Raw genomic sequence first — 26,851 nt, forward strand, 5'->3', positions numbered from 1 at the left:
CGAGTTGGGGTGTTATGAATAGGATCGTATCCAACTTGGTGTCTATGCATTTTGACGTTGCGACCCTGACAGAAATTGTGAGGACATCTGGTGACTGTCTCAATTTGAATCAAACATATTTACCTATTGGGCTGACCAACTATCTCCCTATATAAACAATGGTATAGCTTTAATTTTCTTTTTGAAAGTAATAGGAGATAAATTACAATTAAAAATTTTACATGTATTAATAAGTGATGGAGCGATATAAGAAAATATTTTCTTAAAGATTTGCTTATTATGCTGGGGAATTCTAAGTAAGGATGTAGGTTTAGTGTAAAGTTCGCCTGTTGAACAAGAAAAAGAAAAACTTTATGACAAACCCTCTGACATCTGTGTATTCCAAAAATAAATCTAAGACAAGAATTTTGTACTTTTTGTACCCTTTTTTTATTAATAACACTTAAAAATGGTCCATATATATGATCACAGTGATTAAAGTGAGAAAGAATCAATGACTCACAAAGCATTGTTTTTGTTTTAATATTAAGAAAATGCCTGTGGGGATATAAAGCTTTTAACATGGAGTAAGCCATTTTTAAACACAAATTAATGTGATTGTTAAAATTTAATTTGGTATCCATAGTAAGTCCTAAATTTTTTGTCGGATGCTTAAAAAATAATAGTGTTGTTATCTATACAAGGTACAATATTCGTTGACAGATGCTCACGTTGATTTTCAGAACAGAACAACATGGCTACCGATTAAGAGGGATTTCTGTTAAGTAGATGTTTGTTAGAGCTAGTTAAAATTTCCTGAAGGTCAGAATTAATTCTTGCATTGGCTAACTGCGCCTCATGAGGAGCGAAGGAATATTTTAGTTGTTTATCGTCGCAGTATTGATGATAATCACAATGTATTAAGGACTTTATAATATTAAAAGTATAAATTTTAAAAAGCAAAGGTCCTAAGATACTTTCCTTAGGAACCCCTGACAGAATATTACATATATTTGATCGCTTATCATCAATTGCCACAGTTTGAGTACGCAGAGTTAAATACGATGTTACTAAATTCAATGAAGCTTCATCAAAGCCTATATGTTTTGAAATTGATATTAAAATTTCATTATTAATCATATCAAAGATTTTCGAATAGTCTAAGAGAATTAAAACTGTTGCATACTTTCTATCATCTGCAGATACTATATTGTTAATTATATCAGAAATCGCTGTCTCACAACTATAACCTGTCCTAAATCCTGATGGTTTAGCAGGAATAATTTTTTTTTCCAAAAAATTGCTCATTTGCTTTTCCATAATTTTTTCGATTATTTTCGAGAATGTGTTTAGGATAGATATACATCGGAGATGATTAAATTCAGTTGGATTCTTTACTTTAGGTAAATGAATAACTTTTGCTCTTTTCCAAGACGTGGGAAAGTAAAACTCTATGATACAGCTATTAACAATATGCGTAATAAAAGGCACGATAAAGGGGCAACGTCCTCCATGGACACTGTATTAAAATGAAATGGTTCTTGAACAGGCATAGAATGATTTCTGTAAAAACTTAGAAGTTCATTACTGGGTTGTTGATTAATTGAACAAGCCGCTGTAAAATGTTGATTAAGTTTATTAACGTTTTTAAGATTATCTGGAATATGATTTTGTTTTCTGTTAAATACATTAATTTCCCTAAGTTCATTCCACTTTTCTTTTACGCTGCAGTTTTGAAGTTTATTGTTTAAACAAATATTTTTTCACATCTAATAGTAGAAGTAGTTAAGTTCCTAATCTGTTTTGTAGTAATTCCAGTGTTCCAGATTCCTACTATGATGATATCTATTTAGAGCTCGGTTTCGTAGTTTTTGCATAAGTCGTATATTGTCTGTAATCTAGGGGCAATATGGTTTTTGCTTATTTTTACAAGTTCTTATAATGCTTATCAAATATATTGAGTAATGTACTTGTAAAAAATGTCACTTTTTCATCAATATCATAAATATATGTTGTACAAAGATGAAACCCCCAAGATCCCGTTGAAACTCTTCTAAATTAATGAGACTTGGAATGAAGTGGAAGGAAGTGATCGGTGTGTTGTGTGACAGAAAAATTCCAATGAAGCTGAATTTTATAAAACAGCCATAAGACCAGCTATGATGTACGGAACTGAATGTTGGGCAGTAAAAAAGAAAGAGGAACAATGAATGCATGTGGCGGAAGTAAGAATGCTTAGATGGATGAGTGGACTGACAAAAAAGGATAAAATTAAAAATTAGTATATTAGGGGAAGTCTAGGTGTGGCACCAATTGATGCCAAAATGAGACAGCATAGGTTAAAATGGTGTAGTCATGTTCGACCTCGAGACGTTAATCACCCAATACTAAGAATTGCTGAAGTGCAGATTCCTGGAAGGAGTAGGAGAGGAAGACCAAAGAAGACCTGGGGGGAGAAGAATAGACAGGACATGTTGGTAAATGGGATTAATATTGATATGACCCAAGATCGAATTGTGTGGACAAATTCACTTATAGGGAAGCCGATCCCCCATAGGGATAAGGCAAAGAGAATGATGATGTTGATATGTCAAGCCAAAATAATCTATAGAAAACTTCTTGTTATAATTGGCAAGTTAAATCAAACCTCATGAAATAGGTAGTTACCCTTGGCAGTGATTAATGTACAGAATGAAGTATGTTTAATGACTATCTTTTACTATTCACTACTTACCTTTAAAAAGGCCTCTGTGAATTGTTCCCTTTTCATTATATCTACAATCTGTATATCTACATCAACACCTGCTACTTTGGCTGCTAATAATGCTCCTCTGGAATTTCCACTGGGAGGTAAGTGGTACAAGATGGGCTTCATTTTGCTTTACACTGATCAAATTTTATTAAATCAATTATTTTAAAGTAACAAGTTAAAAAAGGTAAACAGTTAAAATACTAGAAGGAGTTAGCTTATTTTACCTAATTTGTATTGTTCTAAATTAAGTATATGGTCTGTGTCTGTCAAATCTGGTCAAATGTTTTCTGGTTTTCAAATTTTTCAACCCAGGAGTTGAGCGCACGCACAGCTTTTGAGCTTTTGACTTGACTTGACCGGACGGGTAACGGGCGACGGGCGACGGGTGTGGCTGTGTTTGTGTTGGGTGTTGGCACAGAATAAATAACCATATATGTGGTTATATATTCTGTGGTGTTGGGTTGGGTATTTTTATATCGTTCATGGTTCATGCGGCGAAGGCCAATACAATTATCATAGGCGGAGAGCAATTACGAAATGAACAGGTTTAAAAAAGTCAGCTAACTTTAAATAAATAGGTATATCGTTCTATTCATAGTAGAGCGCAACGAAAACAGGCTCATACCCCAGGCTGTGGGTATAAAAACGTGATATAATTCAGGAATTTTTGAAACCTATATATCAGGTGTTGTAAAGGACGATGATGGCAGGAATAACTTATATACTAAAATGTAACCAAAAATTTCAGGAGCTTTTTTATTTATGACGTTTTTCATTTGTTAAAGGACATCGCACACATCTTATGGAAAATATAATGTCACTCAAATTCAATAAAATTTATACGAATAGATTCGTTTTAAATGAACTGTCAATTCTTATCATTGCGCCAACTCTTAATTATGATTAATTACGGCGCAAATTGCAATTAAAGTTTATCGAAATCACATTTTTGGAGTCTATAAACGTGTCAGTTATAATCACTATTGCTCTGGGTGCTATTCAAAACAGCTTAAACCCCGCTGGGCCTAAGCGGATTAGTGAAACTATTATAATAAGATGCTTAAGAGCTCGAGAAGATTTATGAACTAACTATATTTTGGGTATTTTAAAATATTTTTTCTCTCTCTAACTTACGTACCTACCCATTTGATTTCAGATTGATTTATATCAATTTCTGCTCTTATTATTGAAAATTAAGAGTTGGCGCAATGATTAAGAGTTGATCGTTAAATTGAAACGAATATATTCATATAAATTTTATTGAATTTGAGTGACATTATATTTTCCATAAGATGTGTGCGATGTCCTTTGCAATTTTTAAAGATTTTTAATTTTGCAGCTTAGGATATTTATTTTAGAGAAAAACTTTTAGATAGAAAATTGTAGTGAATTAAAAAACTTACAATTTGAGCTATAACAAGTTTAATTTTGTTAATACGTTATTGCAAAACAGCCTGTCAAAGGTCCAAAATCCCAAGGGGTCAAATGTCGAAGGCTTTTACTGTACATTCTGAGTTTCTAACTTGCAGATTATTGTTGTTGATGACAAAATAAAGATTCAAAACAAAATAAAAATTTTCTACGACCAATTGAAGCAGAGATAATTGCTTTTGTTTTCTTAAATCGTAGTGACTTTATTTATAACAATTAAGAAATTATTTCACAGTCATCAACTAAAGAAAGATTTGGGGCCGGTTGTTCGAACGCTAATCAAAAATGATCATTATCAAATATTTAATTACTGTCACAACTGTCAATGTCAACTTTGTTTGAGTTGCTGAAAACATAATTATGGATTACAATTATGAAATTAGTTAATCAATTATGTTAATACTTATTAAGGCCGCGTCCCACCATCAAATAATTTGATCAAACTTGACAGTTAGTGACACAAAGTGACAGTTAGTGACGTCACATCCTGAGTGTTCATTGTGGATAATAATGAAAAATTTTAATTTTAAATAAAGTACAAACAAGTTAGACAACTCAATACAAAAAATTTGATCAAACTAGACTGATAGTGAGAGCACAGATTTTTAGAATTTCAAAAAAACTGCAATTGTGACGTCACTTTGACGTACTTCCTCAAGTACGTCAAGTTTGCTCAAACTGTTTGATCAAATTATTTGATGGTGAGACGCGGCCTTTATGTTAATTGATTAACTAATCTCATAATTATAATAAATTATGTTTTCAGCAACCCAATCAAAGTTGACATTGACAGTTGGTGACAGTAATTAAATATTTGATAATGATCATTGTTGATTAACGTTCGAACAACCGGCCCTCTGTCAATGTCAACTTTGTTTGGGTTGCTGAAAACATAATTAATTACAATAATTATGAGATTTATTAATCGATTATGTTAATAATTGTTATGTTAATTGATTAACTAGTCTCATAATTGTAATCAATTATGATTAGTTAATCAATTAACATAACAATTATTAACATAATTGATTAACTAATTTCATAATTGTAATCCATAATTATGTTTTCAGCAACCCAATCAAAGTCGACATTGACAGTTGGTGACAGTAATTAAATATTTGATAATAATCATTGTTGATTAGCGTTCGAACGCTTAATCGAACCGGCCCTTAGGGCCGGTTGTTCGAACGCTAATCAAAAATGACCATTATCAAATATTTAATTACTGTGACCAACTGTCAATGTCAACTTTGTTTGGGTTGCTGAAATCATATTTATTGATTACAATTATGAAATTACTTAATCAATTATGTTAATAATTGTTATGTTAATTGATTAACTAATATCATAATTATAATCAATTATGTTTTCGTTTTCAGCAAGCCAATAAAAGTTGACATTGACAGTTAGTGACAGTAATTAAATATTTGATAGTGATCATTGTTGATTAGCGTTCGAACAACCGGCCCTAAGGGGGTTGTGCTGTGATAGTATTTGCTGATTTGATTTAACCGGTCTAGCAAACGTTGTTTTGCGACAAACTAAAGATCCGACATACGTTCCACTATTCAACTTATTTTACTCTTATTTCAATTTAAGCAGCTTTTTATTGTATTCCATCGATGCAAACATGAGATAAACTTATTTACTTTCATAATAAATATATTTCAATAGTTATCTCGGAGTTAATCAACCTAGAAACTCGTAAAGAAAATCATAGGATTTAATTTTGACCCTTATGTTCAGTAACAATAAGGACAGCTATAATTTGTGCTTCCACACATTACCCGCCTGCAGTGGCGTACTGAGCATGGTTCCGCGGGTTCCGCGGAACCAGGGCCCGGGCCCCGCAGGGGCCCGCTCTAACGCGCTTTTTGCGTATTTTGTTTTTAATTTGATGGGAATATTTTGAACTACAGAAGTACACTCTAGGAGATGTAACTGCTTAATAAGAATACCTATTCATAAAAAATTTGAAAACAAAATTTATTTTATTATAAGAAACACAGGAACGCTTTTATAAAGGCGGAAATACATATCCGCGCCGCGAACTCCGCGCCGTGTGTGCGCCGCGCGTTCGTGGCGCGGTTATTGTTCGTTAAAATTTTTCATTTTGACGATCCAGAGGAAACTAACGAACGTTTAGTAATTGTAGATAATCATGTCTCTGTCCTGCACTTCTACTACATCTTATTTCGGTATTGTTCTGAAACTATTTTCTTGTGTCATCTTATGCAATTTACTATTTTATGTGGAATAAGCCACAGTTTGGGAACATTTCGGGAAGTACTTTTTTCGCTTCCTGGCAACACAAATATAATGGTAGGGGAGCCCAAGCGGGGATTTTTGCAGTTACTCGAGCGCGTCAGATTATCATATGGGGAGAAACGTGGTACCCTGCAGATGTACCTCCACCATATATTGGCTCTTAACACAGGGGAGTTCGTTCAAGGGGGCCCGAAAAAAAAATCTATCCTTAAAATATTCGAAATAATTGTCAGATTAAGATAAGGTAAGTTAAGTACATGCAAAAGAGTCTATATTTCAAAAATATGACGATTTGAGCGGGGCGTACGGAAATGGGTGAGTCAAAAAGTTTCACAAAAAAAGCGAATATTTCGCGAAATGAACGTCAGATTGAAAAACTAAAAACTACGTGTTCAATATTTTTCAAAAATCTATCGAAAAATACCAAACTTGACCCCCCACGGAGAGGGGTGGGGGGTAAATTTAAAATTTTAAATACAAATCCCGCGATCTTTCGCAAAATAAACATCATATCGAAAAACTGCAAAATACACTTTATCAATGTTTTTGAAAAATCTATCGAATGGTTCCAAACACGACCCCCTACGGAGGTGAGGTGGGGGGTTACTTTAAAATCTCAAATGGTAGACCCCGTTTCTTATTGCAGATTTGGATTGTTTGTATAAAAATAAACAACTTTTATTCGAAACATTTTTTTGAATTATGGATAGATGGCGCTATAATCGGAAAAAGATTGTTGGAAATGGAAAATTAAATTAAAAAATGGGAAGTCCCCACTAAAATGGAAAATTTTACTTAACTTTTTTGGTTTTAGGACCTAATAATCACAACCCAATAGGTCCCCAAAGCGCTCGAGTGACTGCACATTTAGCATACTTTGCTCCCCTACCATAATATATCTGCTTGTTCCTACAACCAGAAACAAAATTAGAGAACTATAGGTACTTCCAAGTCATGCGATACCTTTTTCGTTTTCCGGTGACACAATTGTAATGTATCTGCTTGTTTCAACTGCGTAGCTTCGTTTCAACGAAATTAGAGAACTATAGGTTCTTCCAAGCCCTGTGTTAACTTTTTCGCTTTCCGGTGACCCAATTATAATATATCTGCTTGTTCCAACTCAGTTGCTTCACCAGAAGCGAAGTTAGGAAACTATAGGCTCTTCCAAGATGTGTGTTACCTTTTTCTCTTTCCGACGACACAATTATAACATATCTACTTGTTCCAACTCCGTTGCTTCACCAGAAGCGAAGTTAGGAAACTATAGGCTCTTCCAAGTTGTGCGTTACCTTTTTCGTTTTCCGGTGACCCAATTATAATATATATGCTTATTCCAACTACGTTGCTTCACCAGAAGCGAAGTTAGAAAACTATTGGGTCTTCCAAGTTGTGCGTTACCTTTTTGGCTTTCCGGTGACCCAATTATAATATATCTGCTTGTTCCAACTCCGTTGCTTCACCAGAAGCGAAGTTAGAAAACTATTGGGTCTTCCAAGTTGTGCGTTACCTTTTTGGCTTTCCGGTGACCCAATTATAATATATCTGCTTGTTCCAACTCAGTTGCTTCACCAGAAGCGAAGTTAGGAAACTATAGGCTCTTCCAAGATGTGCGTTACCTTTTTCGCTTTCCGACGACACAATTATAACATATCTACTTGTTCCAACTCCGTTGCTTCACCAGAAGCGAAGTTAGGAAACTATAGGCTCTTCCAAGTTGTGCGTTACCTTTTTCGTTTTCCGGTGACATAATTATAATATATCTGCTTGTTCCAACTCAGTTGCTTCACCAGAAGCGAAGTTAGAAAACTATTGGGTCTTCCAAGTTGTGCGTTACCTTTTTGGCTTTCCGGTGACCCAATTATAATATATCTGCTTGTTCCAACTCCGTTGCTTCACCAGAAGCGAAGTTAGAAAACTACTGGGTCTTCCAAGTTGTGCGTTACCTTTTTGGCTTTCCGGTGACCCAATTATAATATATCTGCTTGTTCCAACTCCGTTGCTTCACCAGAAGCGAAGTTAGAAAACTATTGGGTCTTCCAAGTTGTGCGTTACCTCTTTCGTTTTCCGGTGACCCAATTATAATATATCTGCTTGTTCCAACTCCGTTGCTTCACCAGAAGCGAAGTAAGAAAACTATTGGGTCTTCCAAGTTGTGCGTTACCTTTTTGGCTTTCCGGTGACCCAATTATAATATATCTGCTTGTTCCAACTCTGTTGCTTCACCAGAAGCGAAGTTAGAAAACTATTGGGTCTTCCAAGTTGTGTCTTACCTTTTTCGCTTTCCGGTGACACAATTATAATATATCCGCTTGTTTCAACTGCGTTGCTTCACCAGACACGAAGTTAGAAAACTATAGGTTCTCCAAGTCGTGCGTTACCTATTTCGCTTTCCGGTGATATATATCTGCTTATGAATGTTTTTTTGATATTGATAACTATTTCCGAAGTGAAAGTCGAAAGGTCAAGTAAACTTGATTTCAAACTCGAATTGTGGCTTATGCACAAATAAAATAGTAAATCTTATTTTTAATACATGTTATTTTTAGTACAACAATGAACTAACATTTTTTAAAAAGGTCCGCATGTACATTTTTTTTATTTCAGCTTCTATTTCCGTTCAGATCGGATTTAAGTTGTTTCTTTAAATTAAATGGTTCTTTATTGAGGATCCCACAATAATGATTTTCCACGGTAAACATCAATTTCCTTCCGACAATTCCGACCATTCCATTACTAACAAATATTCAACTCATGCGCGCCAAAACCAACAAACCACTCGCAAACCCGTCCAAATACGTATTGCGAACCATCAAAGCGTTTGTTGAAAAACCGACAGAATTTAGATCGTGGTGCGCCGTGTGCGTGCCGTTTGTGCGTCACTTGAAAACACGTACTAATCTGACGAATACGCTGCGCGCGAGCGGCTCGCACACCGAGCAGAGCGCATATGTATCTCCGCCTTAAGGTTTACCTGCTTACCGAAGACCTTGTTTCAACACTTGTTTAAAGACTAACCGCCGACGTCTGTTTCGCCGAAACTGTTCTATTCAATGCAAGTTTTATACGACGGGTCATAAAAATAATCCCAATAAAATATACTTGATGCTTGTGTTTATAGCACCCTCAACCTTCAGTCTTTTAGGTAATTTAATAATTGAAAGTAAATCCTAAATATAGACAATAAGTTCTTTTCAAGAAAATCTCGTCATTTGATAAAAGATATCAACCCCACCGTTATCCAAGGTTTTTGTTATTATTTTATTTAAGCTTATTTTATCTCCCTACAGGTTTGTAAGTAATTATTTAACTTATTTATAAATGTATCATACGCAATCTGAGAATCTATTTTGTTGATATAAATTTCATTCGAATATGTTAATTTTTTAAAAGCTGTTTTAGTTTTCCGATATTAAGTTTTTTAATTATGACTGGAGATTAGTATTAGTGAAGATAAAAATTATTTAGTAGAAGAGTTTAGTAAAAGAATTATTTAGTATTTAGTGAAGATAAAAACGATTGGATTAGTATTAACTTACTTTTTTAGTAGTCCATTGTTTTTTAAAAAAGTTTCTAACACCAGAAGTAATAATGCTGGTATCTTTTTTTAGGTGGTAAAAAAATTGTGAAAATCACCCTCTAATTGGTATCGGAAATGAAATTAATCGTTACCGCTTCACAAATAACTTTACTTATGTATTGTTTATAAGATAATGTAAGATTCGTTGGCGGAAAGTACTTATTTTTGAAAAAGCTGTAGTTAAACGAGTCACGAATCACGAGATGTAAATTTTGAACAGCAATATCTTATACAGGGTGTCTGCGTAACTTGGAACCATATGGGAAACTTTTTTAATATCAATTTTACGAAAAAAGGTCATTCTTTATAAAGTGCTCTGCATAGTCTAAAACCTAAGATGCAATCATCAGATATCCAATTTTGTCAACAGTATACGAGGTATGTCAAAAAATATGAATTTCGCTCAAGAGCAAACTACTTTATATTTCAAAATATTAAAAAATTTTGTAATGAGAAGTTATTTGTAATTAAAAACCATATTTAAATATGCAATAACAGCCTTCTACTTAAAAAAAATCCTGAAATTTTCCTAAATTACCGATTCCGAACATAATTTTTATTTATTAGACATGTAATAACTCTTTTATTAATAATCTTAGAAAAAAAAGTTATTATTCATAAAAATCTGTGCATGGTCTAAACCTCAAGATGCAACTATCAGTTATCCAAGTTTGTTAATTTTATACGAGGTATGTCAAATAATATGAATTTAGAAAGAATTTAGAAAGAATTCTTTCTAAATTCATAGTATTTGACACACCTCGTATAAAATTAACAAACTTGGATAACTGATGGTTGCATCTGGATGTTTAGACCATGCACATATGTTTATGAAGAATAAGTTTTTTTCCTAAAATTATTAATAAAAGAGTTATTACATGTCTAATAAATAAAATTAATGTTCGGAATCGGTAATTTAGGAAAATTTCAAAATTTTTTTTTCAAGTAGAAGGCTCTTATTGCATATTTGAATATGGTTTTTAATTACAAATAACTTTTCATAATAAAATTTTTTGATATTTTGAAATATAAAGGTAGTTTGCTCTTGAGCGAAATTCATATTTTTTGACATACCTCGTATACTGTTGACAAAATTTGATATCTGATGATTGCATCTTAGGTTTTAGACTATGCAGAGCACTTTATAAAGAACGACTTTTTTTCGTAAAATTGATATTAAAAAAGTTTCCCATATGGTTCCAAGTTACGCAGACACCCTGTATAACCAATTTTTGTCTTCAGACAAATAAAAAGTCCAAAATATTCACAATAGCAAAACCTATATTTTTTACTAGTTGAGATTTTTGGTATCAACAATAATTTTGAAGTTATTTTGAAAAAAAAAATTTCAATATTAAAAAAATAGTTTAAAAACAAATTTTTTCAAAAATAAGCACTTTGAACCGACAAAATTTACAGATCATAAAATATAAACAATACATAAGTCAAGTAACTGATTAGGCTATTGATTATGTACTATATGTAGAAAGGAACTACAACGTTAACGGGGTCTTATTATTTCATATGGTCAATGAATCTCTATATATGAAAAAACCGCGGAGTGCTACCATTTAAAGGGGTGCGTTTTTGAGAAATGGGTGAATTAGTCCCTGGGCACAGGTTACATTAGGGTGAGGTCTATGAACTTTTGGTACAAACACGTCTACATAAAAATTGTCCTTGGTTAAATTTCCTATCCAAATATAACTTTTTAAAGTCAAGGATACTCTTTTTTACAAAAATATATTGAAAAGAAAAAGCACAAAGAAACCCAAAAGAAAGAAATTTTGTTTTTTGTCTTATAACTTTTGTCCACGGAGATATAGCTATAGACATTGCTTCATAGAAAGAAAACCTACATATTTTCTCTTTAAAATGATGTTTGGTAGAGGTCATTAGGATTTACAGTTTTCGAAATATGATTTTTCAAAGTTTGCCACTCACAGCAATTTTGGGCAATTTTCCTTGTTATATTGCAAATATTGTTCTGCAACTTTTTTCTACGCAACTTTAGGCATATGCAATGCTACATGTAAGAGGAATAGAAATCAATTACCTTTAAAATGTTCTACTGTATAATGTTGTACGACTTCTTTTAAAGAGGTTATCTTTTTCAAGATTTTATACTTTTAACGAGTTTTTATATTTTTTACGATTATTTTTTAAATTTCCCATTATAACTTTTTTTACATTTAGGTATATATTATATTATAATAAAAAAGAAAGCTTATTCTGTTTACTTTAAAATGGTGTATTATAAAAAATTCTAGAATTATTTTTGAATAAGATATGGTTTTTCAAAATGTAATAAGTACTTGCATCGATTTTTGATTTTAGGATTATATTTTAAATTTCTCATTACAACTTTTTTGTGTGATTGTGTGTTATGATTGAATCTTATTTTTTATAGGTAATACTTTGGATCCACTTGACTCGGCCGGGCAAACTTCAAAATATGGATTAATTCCAATATTTACTGTCAAAGCGCCTGCACCACAAGCTTTGCTTGAAAAAATAGCATGTAAATGTACCAAAGGATGTACAAAAAACTGCGGTTGTAGGAAGATAAGAATTAGTTGTTCAATATTCTGCAAAGGGTGCATGTGCATGGGTTCTAATTGTGGAAACTCTAAGATAACTGAGGTGTCAGAGGAAGATATTGAAGCTAATGCTAACGAAGAGATGGACTTTGGTTTTGAAAATTTTTTAAATGTCAACGTTTAAATAATTTTAACTAAAGTTATGTTTTGTAAGACTAATCTTTATGTAAATTTTGTAAAATAAATAATTTTAAATAATACAGGTAAAAAATATCAAAGAATCACTCGGTTTCCATTATTTAAATATAGATGATACGATACACCATTCTAAAGAACAAAAAATAAGCCCTCTTTATTGAGCAATATATAGTATATTCACGTACAAGGAAAAAAAGTTATAATGAGAAATTTAAAAAATAATCCTAAAATCAAAAATCGTTGCAAGTACTTGTTACATTTTGAAAAATAATATCTTATTCAAAAATAATCCTAGAGTTTTTTGTAATACACCATTTTAAAGTAAACAAAATAAGCTTTTTTATTATATAATATATAATATATACCTAAATGTAGAAGAAAAAAGTTATAATGAGAAATTTCAAAAATAATCGTAAAAAATGTAAAAAATAATATTTTTGTATATTAGGTATTATATAATATTATATTAAATATACTATATATAATATAATATTATATAATATATAATATATTATATATTAATATTATTTTATTTTTATATATTATAAAAAATCGTTAAAAAATAAAACCTTGAAAAACCATAATCTCTTTCGAACAGAAAAAGTACAACATTATACAGCAGACCATTTTAAAGGTAATTCATTTCTGTTCCTATTACGTGCATATACCTAAAGTTACGTAGAAAAAAGTTACAGAACAATATTGGCGAAATAACAAGGAAAACTGCCCAAAATTGCTGTGAGTGGCAAACTTTGATAAATCATATTTCGAAAACTATAAATCTTAATTACCTCTACTAAACAACATTATAAAGAAGAAAGTTTTTTTATGTAAAGCAATGTCTATACTTATATCCTCGTGGAAAAAAGTTATGGGACAAAAAACAAAATTTCTTTCTTTTGGGTTTCTTTGTGCTTTTTCTTTTGAATATATTTTTGTAAAAAAAAGTATCATTGACTTTAAAAAGTGATATGTAGATAGTAAATTTAACCAGGAACAATTTTTATGTAGGTATGTTTGTACCAAAAGTGCATAGAACTCACCCAAATGTAACCTGTGCCCAGGGACTAATTCACCAATTTCTCAAAAACGCACCCCTTTAAATGGTAGCACTCCGCGGTTTTTTCATATATAGATGTCCATTGACCATATGAAATAATAAAACCCCGTTAACGTTGTAGTTCCTTTTAGGTATCTTATTTTGAATATAATCAATAGCTTAGATAAAGCGGTAACGATTAATTTCATTTGGGATGCTAATTAGGCGGGATTTTTACGATTTCTTTACCAACAAAAAGGGATCAACTTTATTTTGAGTGTCACATACTTAATATTGACGCTAGAAACTTAAAAATAGAGCGTTTTTAAAAACTTTAAGAAAGTTGTGATGAGTTTTTCCCAAAAAGTGCTTTAGTTTTTAGTTTTTTCACATTGAAATATTTGATTTGGAATTTGACGAATAAGAACCTAGTTTTCATTACCGACAACTCTACTCTACTTTTTATAAGCTATATTTTTACCTAGAATATTTTTTTTTTTCGATAAAATACTTACTTATTTGCGAAAATACGAAGTAGTTACTTACGAAGTACCGTCTCAAAACCTGGTTTTTTGTTGAAAAAAACATATTTACTCAAAAATAACTCGAAAGGTATTGACTTATAGGACAGATATAAGTCATAAGTGATCTGTCCTATATGCTCTGAAAATTAAAAGAGGAATACACAAAAAATGGACTGGAAATAAACCTAGAAAGCCCGAAAACCAGCGAGAAACCTGGAAATGGACGATAATAGGGAAATTAACGGCACTGAAAAATTCAAATATTTAGGATTCATACTCTCAAATCATGGAGAAGCAAAACAACCAGTAGATTAACACAGACAAGAACGTGTATTAAACAAATGAACGGAGTACAATGGGATAGACAGATTACCAGAAATACAAAGAAGATAATAGAGAGTTATCAAGTAACCCTAGGAGAATACGGTAACGCTATTTTACTGTATACTTTACATGTTATTTATAACGTTACCGTATTCTCATAGAGTTACTTGGTAACTCTCGAATATATACCACGTTGGTACGTAGTATAATGACCTATGGAGCAGAGAATTGGGTAATAAATAAACGAAACAGGTCCAAAATTACAGCAACTGAAATGAAGTTCATGAGAAGAAGCTGCAGAATGACAAGAATAGAGGATATAGCATTAGAGAGGACATGTGAGAAGAGCAGATCATACAAGGTGGATATCAAATATTTCGGATTGGAGCCCAATGGGAAAGAGAAGAACAGAGAACAGGTAGACCCCGAAGATCATGGAGGGATGAAGTGGACGAGGCCATGTTAAAACGAGACCTTAGAGACGGAGAATGGCAGAACAGAAATCTGGAGACGTTGGTTGAAAGAAGGAAGGCGGCTACAGCTGTAAAAATCCTTACATAGATAGATACCCAAGTAGCAATTTTTCGACGCATTGGTTGTCAGTACAAACAAATGCACTGTATATAACGTTGCCACAGTGGACTTTCAGTTGTTTCGGCCAACGACCCCTAACCCGACTGACATTACGATGTTACAACGTTAAGTAATATCTTTAGTTATATGGGCAACTAAGTTATTACTATTGTGACAACTACATATCACAGTTAAGTTTTTTCAACAATCGCAACTACTTAAAAACGTTATAATGCTAAACTAATTTACGCCCATGGGTTTTCTGGCCGACTAGGTAGTTGTCTCTCACGACCCCAGGGCCTTTACGTATAGTTCTATAGATGTGTGACACATTTACGGCAACTTCAGGAGCAAAAAAAGAATTTACTTTATAACCGTACTTCTTTCTTATTATTTTATATTTTATTTTGCTGGAAATTTTCGATTTATTTAACAACCTGTTTATTTGTTTTTTATTAGCTGGTTTCTCCATTGTCCATTGTTTTATCAGTAGATTTGATAAGCTTAAATCTTTGTATCAGCTTTGCTAGACAGGGTTGCCAGGCCAGTTCTTACTCTTTCAGTACTATATCAGTTGCAAGATAATTTGGCTGAAACTCCGACAAATATGTACTTTTTGTACATATTTTGTCTGAATTCCATCCGAGTTATCTTGCAGCGGATAGTAGTTTTGCTTTCAAAAAATCAATAGAAATCAGTAGATTCTTTTTAGGCCCTGTAAATACAGTAAAATCTGTGTTAACGGTTACCTGTTAAAATCGCCCGGTTTCATAATCAACTTAAAGTAAACATTAAGTAAAGTTCACTTTAAAGTTGACATTTACCCATATATGAATTGTGATAAAGGTAGGTACCAACTTACTTAAAATTTAAAATCCTTAACTGATTATGAAACCGAGCGTTACAATCATTTTGAAAATTCTCCAAACCAATTATACAGTGTGTCAATTTAAAAACTTACAATGGCTATATCTCACGAACAAAAGCTGATATCAAAAAATGCTTGAAACCGTTTCTAGGATAGTAAGGGGGAACTAAAATGACATGAAAGATAACTCACCCCCATCAATCCCCTAGGCTCCACCCATCACAACCAAAAAAGTTTAAATTGCAAACCCCTACTTGTGATACATCATTGAAGAGGCTATAAAAATGCTATCCAATGGTATAAATAATAATTATACAGGGTGAAGCAATAATAGCGAAACTTTGGCTTAAATGAAAAATTTACTAAGGCTTTGTTGAATTACAAATTGATTAAAAATGTCAATTAAGTAAATATTTAATGTGAATTCCGTTGTTTGGTAAACAATAATACAGCCTATTTTCAAATTCTGCACGAAATTTGGCAAATGTTCTAGGAATAGGGCGACAATGCTTGAGTAATTCTTTCTCGCAATTCCGCAAGTGATGCAAGTTGAGTTTTATAAACAAATGATTTAAGGTAACCCCATAGAAAAAAGTAATATACTATCCTACTATAAAAAGTACTATCCAATAGTATAAATAATAATTATACAGGGTGTTAATATCAGCTGGCTTACCATGACTTTGGATTTGTAATGCTATCTCCCTAACTATTCTTTTAAATGGTAAATGTCCGCTCGAACTTTTTTTGTTGAATTAAAACTTAATTTGCTATTTTTGTCTTAAATCAGTTGTTTATAAAACTTAACTTGCGTCACTTGGGAAATTGCGAGAAGTAATTACTCAAGCATGTCGCCCTATTACTAGAAAAACATTTGCCAAATTTCGTGCAGAATTTGAAAATATACTGTATTATTGTTTACAAAACAACGGAACCCACTTTGCACATTTACTTAATTGACATTTTTATCAAATTTGCAGTTCAACAAAACCTCATTAAATTTTTCATTTAAGCCAAAGTTTCACAATTATTGCTTCACCCTGTATAATTATTGTTTATACCATTGGATAGCATTTTTTATAGCCTTTTCAATGATGTATCACAAGTAGGGGTTTGCAATTTAAACTTTTTTGGTTGTGGTGGGTGGGGCCTAGGGGGTTGATGGGGGTGAGTTCTCTTTCATGTCATTTTAGTTCCCCCTTACTATCCTAGAAACGGTTTCAAGTATTTTTCATTTTCAGCTTTTGTTCGTGAGATATAGCCATTGTAAGTTTTAAAATTGACACACTGTATGAAGATTTCCTTATTTAGATCTGGTATTTACCAGTTTCATTTCTCTGTCCATCTATTATCATCATCTACGTCCTGAATCTTATTTTCGGTAATGACATTGGGAAATTGTAACAAAATGTCTGAAAATTAATTTAGAAACGGGGTGAATACTATTAAAAAGCAAATTTTATTTTAGTGATAACAAAATATGGAAATATACCAAACATCTAAAAAAAACATTGCCTACTAGAATTTTTTAAATAATATCAAAAATATACCAAAACAGTAGATATCTACTAAATGTGACAACGCTGTTAAGGAGAATGATGCACTTCATTGCACTGGTCACATGACCTCTGTCACCCAATAAGAGGGTGCGTTCTAAAGTGGTTGGGATAGTCGGTCCAGGGGCCTGATTCTAATTCATTTCGACAGTCGCAATTTCATTTCGACACCGCGCGATTCTTGGGGATATTAACCTTATTATGTTGAGACTGCTCAGAATTTGGGTTGGCGCTTCGGTTTCTTGGATTTTGTTGATAGTCTGGGAAAATTATCGAAAAAATACCATTTTTGGGAAAAATTATTTACCAGCTATTTTATTGCTAAAATCGAATCTTAAGATTGCATATATTAGTAATATGGGGTATGACAAGTCCGCAGAAAGTGTGTTATTTTATTTATAAACAAATTAGCACTCCTAAATCTTCTTTTTTTTTTCAATTAGTGGTCTGTAACTCCTATATTTTTTCCTTTGAGCCAAAAACACTCAAATAAAAATTCACCGTAATTTAGTTCTGCACAAAGTTATTTTTTTTCCGATTTCCTTCAACAAAAATTTTACTCAGAAAATCCGAGTTTTCCCAAAAAATCTGCCATTTTCAATTAAAATTTTAGGGAAGTACCTAATTATTTATCAATAATTAAATAATTGAAGACATGAAAGATTTATTATAGTAGATTATACAGAGGGGCTAAATTATGGAATAAATTCATTTCTTTAAAACGGACGATTTTGGAGCAAAATCCCGAAAGAGGTCGATTTTTATTTTTAAATTACAATTTTTTGGCATATATTTCATACTAGTGACGTCATCCATCTGAGCGTGATGACGTAATCGATAATTTTGTTAATGGGAATAGGGGTCGTGTGGTAGGTCATTTGAAAGGGCGTTTAATTCTCTATTCAGTAATATAAACATTAATATCATTAGGTATTTATACATGGTTGCCAAAAAAAAATTTTGAATTAAATTAATTGGCGCAAAAAGAAGAATGTATGTAATTTATTTAACTCAAAATACATTGTACTGCTGTCAGAAAATAGAAAAAAAGGTTTATTTCACAAATAAACATTTCTTTTCGCTTAAATTAAATCACAAACAGACTCCCTCCTACCTATTGGCAGTTTGAACTTTTAATTTAAGCTAAAAGCAATGTTTATTTGCAAAATAAACATTTTTTTCTATTTTCTGACAGCAATACAATGTATTTTGAGTTAAATAAATTACATGCATTCTTCTTCTTGCGTCAATTAATTTAATTCAAAATTTTTCTTGGCCTCCCTGTATAAATAATGAAACTAATGTTTATAATACTGAATAGAGAATTGAACGCCTTTGTAAATGAGCTACAACACGAACCCATATTCCTATTTAAAAAAATAATTAAGTCATCACGCTCGGATGGATGACGTCACTAGTTTGAAATATATGCCAAGAAATTTAATTTAAAAATAAAAATCGACCTGTTTCGGGATTTTTCTCTAAAATCGTCCATTTTAGAGAAAATGAATTTATTCCATAATTTAGCCCCTCTCTGTATATCAGGAGACCGGCGACAATCTAACCAATAGTTTAGCAATAATTAAAATGTTAATTAAAAAATTTCGGTCGAAATAATAACCAGAAAGATTATGATACACCAGAATAACTATGATTTTCATATAAAAAAGCACTATACCTATTCAACGTACCTTACAGGATTGAAATTGGACCATTTGAGCGGTCTCGGGAATGTTATAAAGAAACAATTTTTTGGCTTATAAGCAAATAGAACCCCTCAGAAAATATTAGATTAAATTAAATTAAGTTAACGCTGTTGAAAAGAGCACGGCTTCTGTGTCCTTTTCGAAGAAAAACAAATTGAATTGCGAGGAGTGATTCCAGGTATAACCGGTCAAATTTGACCGGCATTTGCGACAGAGTTATAAACAACAGGATTTTAATCTTTGAACCATTAGATACCTTTTAATTCCGGTCTTCTTTGTACATACAAATTTTCATATCTTCAAGACACTCATAACAAAAAAGATTTATGTCACTGTCACCAAATTATTTAATTATTGATAAATAATTACTTCCCTCAAATTTTAGTTGAAAATTAAAGATTTTGTTTGGAAAACCCGAATTTTCCGAAGAAAATTTCCGTCGAAGGAAATTGGAATAAATTATTAATGTGCAGAATTAAATTACTGTCAATTTTTATGTGAGTGTTTTGGTTTAAAGTTAAAATTTTCGGAGTTTTAGAGCAATAATAAAAAAAAAGATTTCGGAGCGCTAATTTGTTTATAAACAAAATAGCACACTTTCTGTGGACTTTGCACAGCTATATTACTAATATAGGAAATCTTGAAGATTTTATTTCAGCATGTCCAGCAATAAAATAGCTGGTAATTAATTTTCCTTGTTTTTTACTAATTTTCCCAGATTATTACCTCACATCTTTCATTGAGTTGATGATTCATGTTGTGGACATTCTCAATTATTATATTTCTAATTTAATACTATTCTATCTAATTCCTCAAAACAAGCAAATTTCAATTAAACCCAGCTATATTATAATACCTTTTGATTTAGTTTTCCTTGCAAGAAATAAACAAAACACATCTAAACTAAACCTAACCTCGCTTTTGGCCATTCATTCATCTCCGTGTCAAATAATTTCGACAGTCGCCATCGCCATATTGAAAGCGACTTGTTTAGTGTCGAAATTTGATTTAGAATCAGGGCCCAGGCCGTGTTTGGTCGGCGATTGGACTTCTCGGTTGTCTCATCCGTCTATGGTTGGTAATAAGGTATATTTTAAGTAATATTGGTAATGTTGTTTAATGCACCATTTTGGTTTTTTTGGGATGTAAAGAAAATAAAAACACAAAATATAAAAAATGCAGGCATTTTCTAATACCTTTAAAAGCACCATCAATAAATTACATTTATACAAAACATCTTTAACATAAATTCTGGCTTTTATATTAAAATTAGATTTTTTAAATATACATATTTTTTGTTAAAAAGGTGATAAAAAATGAGCGCGTGTGTTTTTTAAAGGTGGAATATCCATATTTGACGGTAATCTGAGATGCGTTTATAAATTTCACATCAGGTAATTTTGTTTAAGTCCTTATTTATGTATTTATATAAATTTAAATACCTGATATGCTGTCAAAATAGTTTACTTTTTATATAGGTAAAAAAACATAACCAGCCCGACTCTTTGAGCAACCAAGCAAGCAAGCAATTTGATTTAACCCGACCTGTGGGAATGTCCACCCTCTCGAAAGAGTACATTCGGGTGTAACAATTCATTGGGGCGAGGTGTTTTGACCCGAGTGTAAACAGGGATCACCCCACCTCGCTCCAATGCCCCAGGCCATCCCTTTCCCCCCCATAGCACGCTGATGCACGATGAGGGCACAACTATCGTAGCCTAAGGCTCTTCACAATGGAATCCTGGGTAATAAGATTCCATGTGGTACCCTAATCGAATGCAAAAATCTTAGGCTCAGCGTGATGCGCTCTATACCTTTATCGTCTTACTTACTTAACCGCGGTACTAAAAATTGCTTGCTTGGGCCCCAAGTCATCGTGCTGAGCCCTATTGGGCTCCGCCCAATGACTTGTTGCTCGAGTTTTTATGTGATTTTTTTTTGTTTTGTTATATTTTTTTGGGGGCTTACGCCATTTTATTTTTTATATATATTTTTTTGGGGGCTTGCGCCCTTCTGTAATTTTCTGTAATTGTCTTACCTTGAAGGTGATCGTGGTGTTGGATCTTCGTGTGTAACGCTATCTTCGGCACTTGTTTTTGAGCTACGAACTGACTACTATCACTTTTCACTTTTGTTCACTTTATTCCACTATTTGCTGTTTCGGTCTTCTGTGCTTCCATCGGTGGAACTCATCATACCTTAACATCTCTCGCAGTATGTGACTTGGGTGGTGCTCCAGTTCCGCGAATTTTACCCTTGCCTTGTCTGTCATGATTTCGGTGACTCTCACCTGTTGGAGTTCTCTGAACAGGAATCTTTCTGCTACGTATCTTGGGACTCTGGCGGCTTCTCTCAAGCTGCTGTTGTGGACCGCTTGAATCTTCTTTTTGTGGGTGTTACATGCTTGTCCCCATGCGAGAGATGCGTATGTTAATACCGGTAGTATAATGCTGTTTATCAATCTTAACCTTGTTTTTAGTCTTAGTTTGCTTTTTCTGCCTGTAAGTCCTCTTAGTGTTGCTTTCGCTATGTTGGCCTTATGGACTGTGGCTTCTACGTGTTTTTGGAAGGTTAATCCTTTGTCCATGATGACTCCTAGGTATTTAGCTTCGTTTTTCCACTCGATGGGGGTGTTCTGTACCGTCAGCTGTTCCTCTGGTTGTTGTCTTCCTTTCTTGTATAGAACCGCTTGTGTCTTTTCCGAGTTGATGGCTATCTTCCATTTTATACTCCATTCCTCTATTTCTTGTAGTGCTGTTTGCAGGTTGGTCACTGCTATATCTACATTTCTGTGTTTGGCCGCTATCGCTGTGTCGTCGGCGTATAGGCTCATAAGGGTACCTGGTGTTCTAGGTACGTCAGCGGTGTATATCGTGTATAGCAGGGGTGACAGGACCGCTTCCTGGGGTACTCCAGCCTCCGAGTTCCCGAGTTCGGACAGGACTTGCCGCCCAAGTACGACGAGATTAGCCTCGTCATCGCCCCGCTGTACCCGTATCCCCTCATTTTGTATAAAAGCCCCTTATGCCATACTCTGTCGAACGCTTTGCTTACGTCCAGGAACGCTGCTCCAGTGTACTGCCTGTCGTTGAACCCAGCTATGTACTCGGTTAATCTGAGTACTTGTAGCTCACTGGAGTGCTCTGTTCTGAATCCGAATTGAGCTTCTGGGATAATGTTTAGTCTATTTGTTTCCGCTTGCAGTCTGCTAAGAATGATTCTTTCCACTATCTTGCTGATCGCTGGAAGTAAGCTGATTGGCCTGTAGTTCTGCGGGAATGTGTGGTTCTTACCAGGTTTTGGGATCATAATGACATGGGCCATTTTCCACCTGTTCGGGAATATCTTATATCTTAGTATCGCGTTCACTATGTTTGTGAAGTATACTATAGCTTTTCTGGGCAAATACTTTAGGGCTCTGTTTGTTATTTCGTCTGGACCAGGCGCTTTTCTCGGTGAACTGTTTCTGATGTGTTCGTTGATTTCTTCCGGTGATGTTGGGGGAATGATGTCCTCTGGGTCTTCTGGTCCTTCTTCTTGTTCTTCGACTTCTTCCAGGAAGTCGTCGTCTTCGTTTTGATGGAAGTTTAAGTCGCATTCTCTTTCGAGTGTAGCCCTCATCGCCTCTACTTTATCCTCTATGGTGTATACCATGCCGTATCTTCCATGTAATGGGGGGATGGGTTTTCTATCGCTTCTCAACATTTTTTGGAGCTTCCAAACGTTTTTCATGTTTGAGTCTAGTTCTTCCATCTCTTGTACGAAGTTGTCCCATTTTTTGCTGCGGTGGAGTTGTAGGGCCGTTTTGACCTCTCTGTTTAGTGTATTTGCCCAGGTTTTGTCTACTCGATTTCTTGTTCTTCTGGCTATTTTTTTCGCTCTATTTTTTTCCCTTATCAGCTCTTGAGTTTCTTGTGGTATGTCTTTGAACCTTCCCGTATGGATCTCGACTTCTTCCTCTGTTGTGCTGTTTCTGATTGCCTCTTGGATGATGTTTTCGAGCTCTAGGACTTTTACTTCTATTTCTTCAGGGTTATTTATAACTGGCACTATATTTATTCTTTCACTCACTAATCTTTTATAGTTCGTCCACTTTGTTTTCTTTTTAGTTCTTTTCGGTGGGTTTGTCTCTTCCCATGTTCCAATTTCTAGTAGAATGGGGTTGTGGTCTGTTGATCCTTCGTCCAGCGTGATTAGTTCTGATTGTAGTCCTAGGTTTTTGGCCACAACTATGTCGATATGGGTGGGAAGTCCATTTCCTGGGAAGTGTGTTGGTTCTTCTGGGCCCATTGCCACTGTGTCTTCGTTATTTTCTATGTAGCTATTTAGTAGTCTTCCATTTCTGTTCGTAGCTCTATCGTTCCAGTTGGGGGATCTTGCATTCAGGTCTCCTATTATGATGGACGTTTCAGCGATGTTAAGGAACGCGTCTAGGTCATCGTCCATTAAAGGGTGTTGCGGTCTTACGTAGGCTGATGTTATTCTGACTGCGCCTTGCCTCATTTTCACTTCTACTGTTGTTGCCTCCATGTTAACTAGTGGTGGAGTCGTGAATCTGGTATGAGTGATTCCCTTCTTAACTAGGATGGCCGTTCCTCCTGATCTTCTAGTGAGGTCGTTCCTATATACATCGTACCCAGGGAACTTTAGGTTGAAGTTGTTTGTTAGCTTGGTCTCCTGGATTGCTACAATGTCCATCTCATATCTATTGGCGATTTCATCCATGATGTTTTGGTTCGTTGATATACCGCCCGGATTCCAGGAGCCTATCCTCAAATATCCCCTGTCTGTCAGCATTACTTCTGTGCTTCCCTGGTGGCTAGTATAACTTCTTTGACTACCCTAGTCACTATTCTGACTATGGAGTCTTCATCAGGGATCGCTGTTTGGTGTTGTTTGTTCTGCGTGGCCTGGGCGTAGGTGGTGCCGGTAGCTTGTGGTCGTCTTGCTTGTGGTTGTTGTTGTTGCGGCCTCCTTGGTGGGGGTCTTCCCCACGTAGGGCATCTAGGGCATCCTCTGTAGCTGGCTGGATGGCTGCCTTTACAGTTGGTACATGTAGCTTTGACTTCTTTGGCCCTTTTGCACATCTTAGTGGGGTGATCCTCACCGCATTTGACACACCTGGGGTCCTTGTGGCACGCGTTCTGGGCGTGGTGGTAGCCTTGGCAGTTGAAACACTGCGTTGGTTCTGTCGCTTTTCGAAGATCCTCTACCACGACCTTCATGTGGCACAGGTTGGTTATGCGCCTCGCCGCCTCGACGTCCCCCTGATCCAGAGTTATGACGAACATAGGTAGCTGTCTTCTTGGGCCGGCTCTTGTTGACATGTTCTTTGTTGCTTGGCAGTCAATGTTATATTGATCTGCCATGTCATTCTTGATGTCTTCCTCTTTGGTGTTTGTTGGTAGCCCTCTTATTACCATTTTTGGCTTTACTTCTTCCTCGAATGGGAAGGCTATCCATTGTAGTCTCTTCTTGGGATCTTTTAGGGTCATATTCTTTGCGTAATCCTCGATAATGTGGGTCATCTTTCGATAATCTTCCGGGCTTTTCGCCTGGATGAGGGTTTCCCTTCCGCTTCTGGAGATCTTGTTTATCGTGATCACGCTTTGTTTCTGGGCTATACCAAGGATAGCCCCTGTCTCGCTCACGCTCTGTAATTTAATTACAGGCGGCTTTCGTTGACGGGTTACCTGTTGTTCAGGTAACGCGGCAGCTTCTTCTTGTTGGTTCGTCACCATTTGGTCCGACTCTGAATCATTGGGATGCCGTGCGGCAGGCGTATCTCCACCCGTGCTCGTAGTTGGATGGATTGGTGGGGCATTCCCTCGGGGCAGATTGAAGGATTCTTCTGCTGGGGGTGAAGCAGCTCTCATGGCGTTGTTCGCTTGGAGTTCCCATGCCGTCGTCTCGTCTTTTGAGATTGGAGTCTTCAGTTTTGGGAAATCTTCTCGAATTTTTTTAAGTCTTTCCTCTGCGGGTGACTTTTTAGCTTCAGGGAGTGGCTGCGATTTTTCGACTTCGGAAACTGGCATCTGTTGGAAATTCTCTATGAGTTTTCTCGTTGCTATTTGTTCTGCTAGCAGATTATCCAATCGGGCTGACATTTTCTTCATCTCTTCATTTTGTTCATGGATTACGATCCTTAGTCTCTCGTTTTCGGCTCTTTGTTGGTCTCTCTCTGCAGTCATCGCCTCTAGCATCTTTCTCATCTCTTCTTGTTCATTTGTCTTTAGTACCTTCTCTTTCATGTCTTCATTGGCTTCGCTCTCTTTTGGTTTCGCTCGTTTGGTGGTGCCTCTGACTGCCTGTTCCGCTTCGTCGTCCATGGGCTCTGCTTTTGGATTTTCTCCATCCTTCTTCGCTTCTGCGTCGTTCTTCGTTTTCTCCTCTTTCTTCTTTTTGGATTTCTCCTTTTTCCTCTCGCTCCTAGGTTTCTTGAAACCATTTTCATCCGTGGATGAGCAGTCGTCTGTGTCTGAGCTTAATCCCTGAAACAGGTTTGGGCCCACTTTGCGTGAGCCCTCATAGATTGGCGGGGATTGCGCCATGGATCGGGGCTGTGATCGAGACCTAGCTCGATCAATCGTCTGGGGTTGGGGGCGAACGGTCCTAATATTGACGAAGCCTCTTTGAGCAACCATTGCACGCAGTCACTTTTTATAGTCGCTTCAGTTGTCTTATGCAACGCTTAAGGTTGCCTAGGCAACGTCAAGACAACTCAAAAATCGTCCACCAAATTAGTGCAGAATTGGGTCGTCTTCTAGGCAATAACAACGTTGTAACAAAACGTTGCCACGCGGTAGACAACGTTGTCGCGTCGACAAATTGCTACTTGGGTAGAAGTATTGACGTAGTGAAAAAACTCTATAGAAATAAAGTTGCTTAGAATTAGTCAGTTTATAGAATTTCGTACTTATCTTTAACGTATGTTTTTCACCCCTGAGAAGAGGTGAAACTCACCCTCAGGTCAAAAGCCCACATCGGCACAATATCACTTTTTTTGTTTGACATATTAGCTATGCGTATACCAAATTTCATCTCAATCCGAGCGGTTCTTTAAAATTTATAGCAGAAACCGTGAGTAAATGGACTATAAATAATTATGATATGACAATGATATATTTTATGATATATGATGATTTATATACCCTATATAAGAACGAAAGGAAATTGCAAATTACATTGTTGTTTATTGGAATAATTATTAGCGCCATTTACTTTCGTACTTCTTATGTTGCACAGTAAAATATTCGTTGTCGAAGTAATCCAAAACAACATGCGTATATTCGTGGAATGGCCCATGTTTCATTTTAATTAAAAAACTTTTGATATACAATGTGTGTTTTTATTTTATTTTATTGGAACCCAACTGGAACCAGGGCCCGCTGATCTATCAGTACGCCACTGCCCGCCTGAAAATTACGTCACAACTTTTTCGGTCCATTGATGAAATTTGGCCTGTGATTTGGCTGTGGCTGAATCCATACTCCATTTCTATATTATTTATCTATGG

The 26,851-nt window shown here is 34.8% G+C and overlaps 2 protein-coding genes across 2 annotated transcripts in view; both read right to left on the minus strand.

Moving 5' to 3' along the window:
• LOC126883248 (glutathione S-transferase 1-like) overlaps nucleotides 1–3,213 on the minus strand; it is a 133,723-nt gene extending 130,510 nt beyond the window's left edge. Inside the window, exons 1-2 of the mRNA XM_050648544.1 lie at nucleotides 2,956–3,213; nucleotides 2,714–2,865 (exon numbers count right to left, since the gene is read on the minus strand). Of these exons, the coding sequence (XP_050504501.1) occupies nucleotides 2,714–2,854 (141 nt within the window). The 5' untranslated portion in view covers nucleotides 2,855–2,865; nucleotides 2,956–3,213. The remainder of the gene's footprint in view (nucleotides 1–2,713; nucleotides 2,866–2,955) is intronic.
• Nucleotides 3,214–15,167: 11,954 nt separating this feature from the next.
• On the minus strand, nucleotides 15,168–25,979 carry LOC126883745 (uncharacterized). The gene is made up of 2 exons (XM_050649409.1): nucleotides 25,476–25,979; nucleotides 15,168–15,173 (listed from the first exon to the last, which is right to left on the minus strand). The coding sequence occupies exons 1-2, from the start codon at nucleotides 25,977–25,979 to the stop codon at nucleotides 15,168–15,170; spliced, it is 510 nt and encodes a 169-aa protein (XP_050505366.1).
• Between the last annotated feature and the right edge of the window lie 872 nt (nucleotides 25,980–26,851).

Source organism: Diabrotica virgifera, chromosome 4 (assembly GCF_917563875.1).
Source record: "Diabrotica virgifera virgifera chromosome 4, PGI_DIABVI_V3a".
Lineage (NCBI taxonomy): Eukaryota > Metazoa > Arthropoda > Insecta > Coleoptera > Chrysomelidae > Diabrotica > Diabrotica virgifera.